At 37.4% G+C, this 8,543-nt stretch overlaps 2 protein-coding genes across 2 annotated transcripts; both read left to right on the forward strand.

Moving 5' to 3' along the window:
* The first annotated feature begins 907 nt into the window (after positions 1-907).
* LOC108252000 (kinesin-like protein KIF6) lies at positions 908-3,335 on the forward strand. The gene is made up of 3 exons (XM_017442723.2): positions 908-1,184; positions 1,697-2,100; positions 3,201-3,335. The coding sequence occupies exons 1-3, from the start codon at positions 1,022-1,024 to the stop codon at positions 3,333-3,335; spliced, it is 702 nt and encodes a 233-aa protein (XP_017298212.1). The 5' UTR covers positions 908-1,021.
* A 2,277-nt stretch (positions 3,336-5,612) lies between these two features.
* On the forward strand, positions 5,613-6,203 carry LOC103506251. Its single transcript, XM_026821237.1, has 2 exons — positions 5,613-5,914; positions 6,036-6,203. The coding sequence occupies exons 1-2, from the start codon at positions 5,645-5,647 to the stop codon at positions 6,201-6,203; spliced, it is 438 nt and encodes a 145-aa protein (XP_026677038.1). The 5' UTR covers positions 5,613-5,644.
* The last annotated feature ends 2,340 nt before the right edge of the window (positions 6,204-8,543 follow it).

Here is an 8,543-nt window from a genome sequence, read left to right on the forward strand (position 1 = left end):
TTTAGTATGTCAGAGGGAAATGGTATTGGATAACCTATTGTATGAACGCCTGAAAATATTTGTATATGCAATGTGCTCCGCAATAGCAATATCTATTTGTTTAACACTTCAAGTTTTTGTAGCCAGCCGTTCCGAGAACGAACATTATCCCATCAGGATAAAATCCGCCCCGGGCGGGAATCGAACCCGCGGCCTAGCAATTACAAGGCAGACGCACTGCTAACTAGGCTAACTAGGCTGGCTTTCACTTTAAGTTTAGTGAACCTATGTGGATAAAATCCGCCCCGGGCGGGAATCGAACCCGCGGCCTAGCGCTTACAAGGCAGACGCACTACCAACTAGGCTAACTAGGCTGGCTTTCACTTTAACCCACTTTAGTGAACCCATCCGTGGCACAAGCTTTGCTTTTACGGATGGATTTACCATTTATTTGAATTCTTTTTGTTATGTCGTAGGGTAAGTGTACCATTTATTGGCCCACCTAAAAAATGTACCATTTATTGGCCCACCTGCCCACATTTATTTGTTTCTAATTTTTGTTTTATGACTACAATTTTGAAATCACTGGTTTCTAGCAGTCTTTAAGCCCTTTCTTTTGATGAAATTGGATCTTGAAAAATTTCGTCCAGTTCAGACTTATGTGGCGTATGGTACATGGTACACTTACCCTATTATTAATAAATGGAAACTTGGAAATTTAAATTAAATCAAACTTAAGTTGTAGGTAGGTATATTCCTTTCTCTTTGGACTAGTTTGGACGTAATGGCGCCACCACACCCGCTGCCAGTCCAAACTAGTCCAAAGAGAAATTTCGTCTGATGACTCAAAAAAAAAAAAAAAAAAAAAAAAAAAAAAAAAAAAAAAAAAAAAAAAAAAAAAAAAAAAAAAAAAAAAAAAAAGCAACAGACTAAAATATGGCTTTTCTTCGACCACCAGGTGTTCATTTTCGACAACATCTTCGGCCCGAACGATTCCAACGAAACCATCTTCACTGAAGTCCTGGTTCCTCTCATCAACCACATGTTTAACGGTATCAATGCCACACTGCTAGCCTATGGACAAACAGGTGGCGGTAAAACATATACTGTGTCCGCTATGATTATGAAGACGTTGCAGCATGTTATGCAACGTTGCAACAAGGATGATGTGTACATGTCCTATTTGCAACTCTATTCGGAGAAGTGTAAGTGAATGCGGAGATTTTGCACGTGAGGTCTCTCTCTCTCTCCCTCTCTCTCTCTCTCTCCCCATGTTAGTGAAGTACCTACGTTATTTGTCTATTCTTGCCCATTGGATGAACACGGTCAGTTAAGTCCATTATAGCCGTTTCACTGCTAAAAAAAAAGTAGTAAAAAGGTTATTGTTTTATCCGTACCTTTCTAAAAGGAAAAACACCTACCTTTTTAATACTTGGTATGCTAAAAAAAAAGTAGTAAAAAGGTTATTGTTTTATCCGTACCTTTCTAAAAGGAAAAACACCTACCTTTTTAATACTTGGTATCTACCTCAGATAATTTAAACGAATCTCCCAGATTTGATAGGGTTTCCAGTTCCTGATCATATACTATGTAATTTATTGTAATAAGTGGGCAATGTTATCTATATTTGAAATCAATTATAAATGTATATATCATAGGTCTTTTGTCTTTCCTTTCCTCTTTTGATGCCTGTTTTACCCTTCCTTTGCCTTTCCAGGCTACGATCTTCTCAACGGCAACAAAGAAGTGACGCTCAAGAACTGGATCTTCAACATCCCCCAGTCAGACCAGAGGGTACAAGGCCCTCCAGACCCCCAAACTGGCCCTGCCAGCCCTGGTAACGGCAGATCCGCCGCCAGTCTCACCGTTAAGAAATTAGACTCCCTAAACAGCGCAGTTCAGCTGATAGTGACGGGCAATGAGAACAAAGTGACGGCAGTGACCAAAATGAATGCCCAGTCATCGCGAAGTCACACGATATGTACGATTTACCTTGGCGCGATGGCCAAACTCCACCTGGTGGATTTGGCAGGGTCTGAACAGTTATTCAGCTTGTCTGACAACTATCTGCTGCGGAACGAAGCGAGGAAGATTAACCTGAGTCTTCATTATTTGGAACAGGTGAGAGTAGGAGGAGGAGGAGGAGAAAGGGAAGGAAGATTAACCTGAGTCTTCATTATTTGGAACAGGTGAGAGTAGGAGGAGGAGGAGGAGAAAGGGAAGGAGGAGGAGGAGGAGGAGGAGAAGAAGAAAGGGAAGAAGAAGAAGGAAAAAGAGGAGGAGGAAAAGGAGGAAAACCTTGTGAAATAAAAATTATTACTTAATTTAATATTACCTATACCCTTGTGGTTCACAGCGGGCCGTACAATGTGACCAGGCGGGCCGCCAGTTTGACATGCCTGCTCTATATCGACAATTAATTAAAAGAAAGCCCATTCCAATAGGTAGTTGTTGCTACAATAGAAAGTCGATTTCTCTTTTGTTAGTCAAGAAACACACCCCTCTCGCCCCGTTTTTGAAAGCAAGTCCATAAATTGAATGGGAAGCCATACACATTACACAATGAGTTAGTGTATTGTGTTTATATTCCAATGTCGAATAAATTATTTACCTACCTACCTACCTACCTACCAATCAAACAGTGATTTCTAGATTCTACCTAAGTACCTATTGAAAGAAGGAATTGATTTCTAGATTCGTATAGACATAAGTAACCCAACTTTTAGGGCTGTTTGGCCCTGCACCTAGACCTCAATGTGGGGTAAGTATGTGGAGTTAAGATGGTTCAGTTCCTGAGCTCGAAGATTTGGGTGGAACTATGAAGTGATTTCTATGTTCTAATTCAAACAGTTTGTACTAACAAAGTCTTTGAAATTGAACTATCAAAGATCAAAGTGAACCAAGTTTTTAAATGAACATTTTTTTCCTATTTTGTCTGAAATTTCAAATTTGTCTTCAAGTACCTACCTTATGTGGTTAGGTACTTGACCTTTTAGCATATTTACTTTGTTGCTTTGTTCATCTAAAATTCTCTTTGAAATTTTGCTCTCACTCACTCATTGAGGCTCTCTCTCTCTCTCTCTCTACTAGGTAGAGTTCCTTGGATAGATGCCTAGTTAGGTGAAATGAGTACCTATCTCTCTGAGGAGATATAGGTACTCAGTGAGAGATAGTGTTCAATGGGTGAGTAAGTAAATAAGTCTCAGAAACTCTCAGAGTAGGTAATCATGACTCTCACGTATGTAAATACTCAAGTATGGGTAAACAAAAACCTACACATCAAGAATCACAATAACAATAATGATGTTGATATGAATCATGATAATGATGATGTTACAGACAAGACAACATTATGATATTAATGGCTGATCTTACCACTCACTGAGAGTTAACACAGTGTCAAGGGTTTTCTTTGACATCACCCATTTGATTTACACAGTAATACACAGGCCAGTATTTCTCAGACTCTTGATTAACTTGAAACTCCCTCTGGTAAAATTGGGATTAAGTAAATAATAATAAAAATAAAGTACTGATGATAACCACAGGCAGATGATATCAAGGAGTGGACCAACATGAACTCAGATGATTTCAGATGATTTACAAATTTGTTTCATCAGTTTTAAGCTACTCTTCTGCTGAGATCTTCTATGTGCAGAACATAACACACTAGGTTCCCAAGTACATATACATAGGTATTCTGCTTTGTATTGTGATCCAAGATGTCCAATTTTCAATAAAATGGAACAGGCAGGATTTGAGTGATAAAAAGTTAACATGTGCCATTCTTTACCAAGGTAAACAAAGTCTGATATGCATGTTATGATCAGATCAAAACCCACGATTTCTTTGTATGACTTCACTTTTAGGTATTGGTGACAAAAAAGTGATCTTATTTCATTTTAATTAATTACTTAAGAAAATTTATGTGCATATAAAGATTGGTACAAACCTTTTTAACTGTTTCTCTCTTCATTCTAATGTCAGGATCAGGATCTTCATCATCACTCACTGTAAACATCACAGGACTATTCCCATCTAATTTTGCTAGAGCAGAAGATTTGATTGGGGATTCTTGTGGAAGAATTGTGTTTATAATCGAGCTCGATGACGAGGCCCGTTCATTGATTCCAATGTTTGGCCTCTCTAGAACTTTCTTCTGTTCATCTTCAAATATTTTCTGTCTAAGTCTCTCTTGATCTGAGATGACATGTGGGTCAGGTTGATTGAAATCATGCCTTACAATTCTTCCACCCAAATGATCATCCGCTGCTTGAAATAGTTCGGGAGCCTTCTGTATGTGCTCGTATATTTTACTACCGGTCTGTGACGCGCTTGTTTTGAATTCGGGTAGATAGAAGAAAGCACCAAAAAATACTAAACCTACTGTGAATAGAACTAAGAACATTAAATATTTTTCTAAAGGTCTGAAAGATCTTCTGTTTGAAGAAGGGAGAGGTGCTCCATTCAGATATCTTTGAAAAGTTGGTAGTGGCGTATTGGAAGCCATGGTTGGAGATAGTATACAACCAAAATAGAGTGATATTATTTTATAATCATGTACGAGAAATACAACCGGTAATTTTTATAGCATAAAAATTATTACTTAAACTGGTAATAAAAATCAAAAAATTATCACTGCGAAAAGAAAATGTACAAGTACACCCGTTCACGCCATTTCTTCAACTGCAGTCGTGCATTATTTACAAGTAAAAACAGCTGATTGCAGCTGTTTGCTAGTCAGTGTTGCCAGATGTCTACAACGGAATTATCGTACGCGATTCATGATTCACCGCACAAAATTTCAGTAAACTTTTTTTTTCTGAAAAATTTCAACTAGGTAATCATTTTTGTTCTCTACGTGCTCAAATTCTGATTTTTTCAGTCTCCGAGCACGTTCAGAGGTCAATAATAATTTTTACTTCTTGTACTGTAGAAGTGTAGAACCGACTTACGTACACCTGTATTACCGTACGTGCGGAAATTCGCAAACACTGATGACAGGGTTGCCAAATCTTCTAGTTTTATTTGAATCTTCGGAGTTCATGGACCTACCTATATTTTGCTGAAAAAGCAGCGTGCAATCCAAATGTGACATGTGACATTGTGACTGTGGTTTGAGCTTTTGCGATGATGATTGAAGACAGCGATTGTAGACTGTAGGTACCTATCACTGAAATAATAATTTCATTGAGGCCATCTCCATCTTCACAGAATACCCGTTAAATCTTTCACGGGTTGTTGATGTAGATAAGTAACTTTTTTATTATTATTTTAATTGGTCCTAATTGTCGATGTCGTAGCGATATATATTCACCCCCCCCTCCCCCCCCTTATTTCTAATATTGCGTTCATACTTGGTATTTGGTATTTCCAGAAGTTAATATACTATATATTACCTATTTCTATATCCATGTCACAAAAGATCTAATCAGGCCGTTTCGGGCTTAAATGGTCCTAAACAGCCTTAATTTCAGTTTTACCAATACCTACATCACCAATACCAATAGAAACCGATTGAAAGACACGACTAACCAAGCAACCATTCTAGATTTGATTAGTAGATTTCAAATTTCAATTCTTGCTTGCTACACAGTTTTCAGTATCATTTATATCTAAACCTTAAAATTTCACAGACAACAATGTCAAGGGTGAGGGTGATCAAATGAAAAACGACCTCCATCCGTCGCGAAATCCCCTCCTGTACAACATCTACCATCCGAACAGAATCAAAGAGAACACTCTGTTCCAAAGAGAAATTGAAAAGCTCGAAGCCAAGGTCAAACTAAGAGACAAAGAGATAGGCGTTCTTCTGGAGATGCTAACGGAATATGAACTGAATAATTTCTTGAAGGACAGGAATGAAAGCAATACGGAAAATATAAACAATATTGCCAATGTCAGTAATATCGGCAATATTATGAGCAATCAGGATATGGGGAGTAGGAGCAATCAGGATGCGTTCGAACTTGAAGGACAGGAATGAAAGCAATACGGAAAATATAAACAATATTGCCAATGTCAGTAATATCGGCAATATTATGAGCAATCAGGATGTGGGGAGTAGGAGCAATCAGGATGCGTTCGACGATTTTGTCATGTTCACGAATATTGATGAGCTGTTTCAAATTACGGACAACGATAGTTTCATTTTGAGCAACTTCAAGATCTTCTCTTCTTCTGAGGATGGTAAGGAGATAGGTATCTATGTGAAATTGGGTTAAGCAGGGTCCACACTTATGTTAAACTGTAGGTATAATGGAACAACTTGTTCTAAGCTGACAGTCTAAATAAAGCACTACTTATATTTACACTAATATTGGAACTGTTAGACATTTCCATTCAGCGTCCGTTTGCAGCGGACTTGAATTTTCCCATTTTACAACGGTCATGTTTGGTGTTTTTAACAATTTTACTTAACGAGAAAAATAAGGAAAGCTAAACATTCAAGTAAAAAATGTTCCAATCCTTTTATGTTCTAACAAGGAAAAAATTTCTAGTTGCTTCCAATCTCCACAAGTAGTTCAAGTGTGTAATTGGTTCAATCCGATTATTTTCAATGATGAAATCAAATGAAATCAATTCGTCAGTTTGACATTTTCACAAAAAGTGCTGGACAAAATCTTTTTGGTTGATTTGATTTGATTTGAACAATGATTCAATTTCCAATTCAAGCCTTCTGTAGAATAAAACCCCCGACCAATCGCGATATTCAGATTCCCTATGAAATAGTGTATAGCAATGAGAATAAAATCATTTTGAACCACCAGGTAAGTTTATAGCTATAGAGGCATTCGAAAAATTTAGAATACCTACGTTTAATTTTAACAGTATGTAGTTACCTACCCATTTAGCTCTACCTACCTAGGTACCAAGGTTAAAAACTATAATTTTTCATGCCATACCATAACACCTCTGTCTTTACGAGGCTGAGACATAGCCTATTTTCCTTTCGTAATGTTAATGAACATTGACATTAGGTCATTAGGATTTTTCAGGGGTGGGGATAGTAAAATGGAAGAAGTTTGGTAGTGAGGGTAAAAATTGACGATTAAAAAAAATCAGCTGATGAAATTTTTAATTTTACCGCCAAAACTTCCTATATTCCTAATGTAAAACAAGATGGCGGATGTAATGCGAGAAAACTCAGAGTACTGGTTACAACATAGGACGATTACTCATACAGAAGGTTCCGAAAATTTCAACAAGCACTCTCAAAAGGTGACGATTATAAAAACAACAGAAACAACAGGGGAAGAAGGAATTGAATTGGAAATTAATCAGTTTTAAAGAAAAGTATATAACAATTTAAAAAAGTCTATAATCACCTAATTACCTCAATAAATGGACAAGTTATAGCAAATTAAAAATGAAAAAATCCCTAAGGGTGTCGATGACTGGGTGTTTTACCTTATACGTACATTTTTTTGTCACCGCTGTATGACAAACCGTTTGCTTACTATGTGTGGCAGAAAATAGGTATTTGAGAAGGAAAAAAAGTCGATAAAGTTGTAAAAAAAACACCCACTCACACCCACACACATACCTACCCCCACACATACCCTTTCTGACCATTTGGAAAAGTTTTCCTACCGGGTGATGAGGTAGTAGTGGACACTTCACTGCCTGCAAAATGGTGTAGAATAAGTTTCAGTGAGATCTAATATATAAAAATGAATGTGTGTGTGTTTGTTTGTTTGTTCGAACTTTATGCCTGGCAAAACCGCTCATCCGATTGCTATGAAACTTTGTCAACTTATTGCTTGCACTCCCGTGAGGGTTATAGGCTATTTTCTGGTTCGTTTTTGATGAGCTACGCCGAGCAAGACCACTAAATGGATGAGTGACATGAACGGCCATGCCTTAAGCATTCACTAGCAGAAATCCGGAGCAAAGCGACGGATTTCGGCCAGTTATTGATATTTATTTTTTCAATTTGTTTTGTCCCCCTGTTAGGAGTTTGAAAGGGGGCACCTGTTACCTAATTGCCTCAATCCGTTCAATATTCTATTATTCTATAAACCAGTGCTTCTCAAAGTTGTCGTAACCGCTGCACACTTCTTCAGACTCCAAATTTTCCGCGGCACCCCCCTTGTAAAGCAGCGTCCACACTTTTTTTTTTTATTATAGACCCGCCACACGCAGAAATACATTTCTGCAATTACGCGGTCGGTCTTGTTATATTTTATTGGATATTCAACACTGATTTACATTTTTCTTTGTAATTTGTATATAGGGTAGTTAAATCTAAATGGTAGGAGTGTCGGTTGTATAGAACTTGGGATGAAATTAGGGGTGACTCAGCGTATACAGAAGAACATCTCGGTATGTGAAAAAAGTTTCTGTTTCTTCTTTGCCTTAGATTAACGCTAGGAACACTGATACCCATCTTTTGTATCATATTTGGACAGTTAAGTTGATCATTGAACAAATTATGGATGAATAATAATTTGCTCAATTTTCTTCTTGACTCTAAACTACTGATGGGGAGATTTTCTAATAATTTTTTATAAGAGATGGGATTAGGATATAAAGGGTAAAATCCATTGTATTTAAAAAAGAGT

The sequence above is a fragment of the Diaphorina citri genome, unplaced genomic scaffold (genome assembly GCF_000475195.1).
Source record: "Diaphorina citri unplaced genomic scaffold, Diaci psyllid genome assembly version 1.1 scaffold11, whole genome shotgun sequence".
Lineage (NCBI taxonomy): Eukaryota > Metazoa > Arthropoda > Insecta > Hemiptera > Psyllidae > Diaphorina > Diaphorina citri.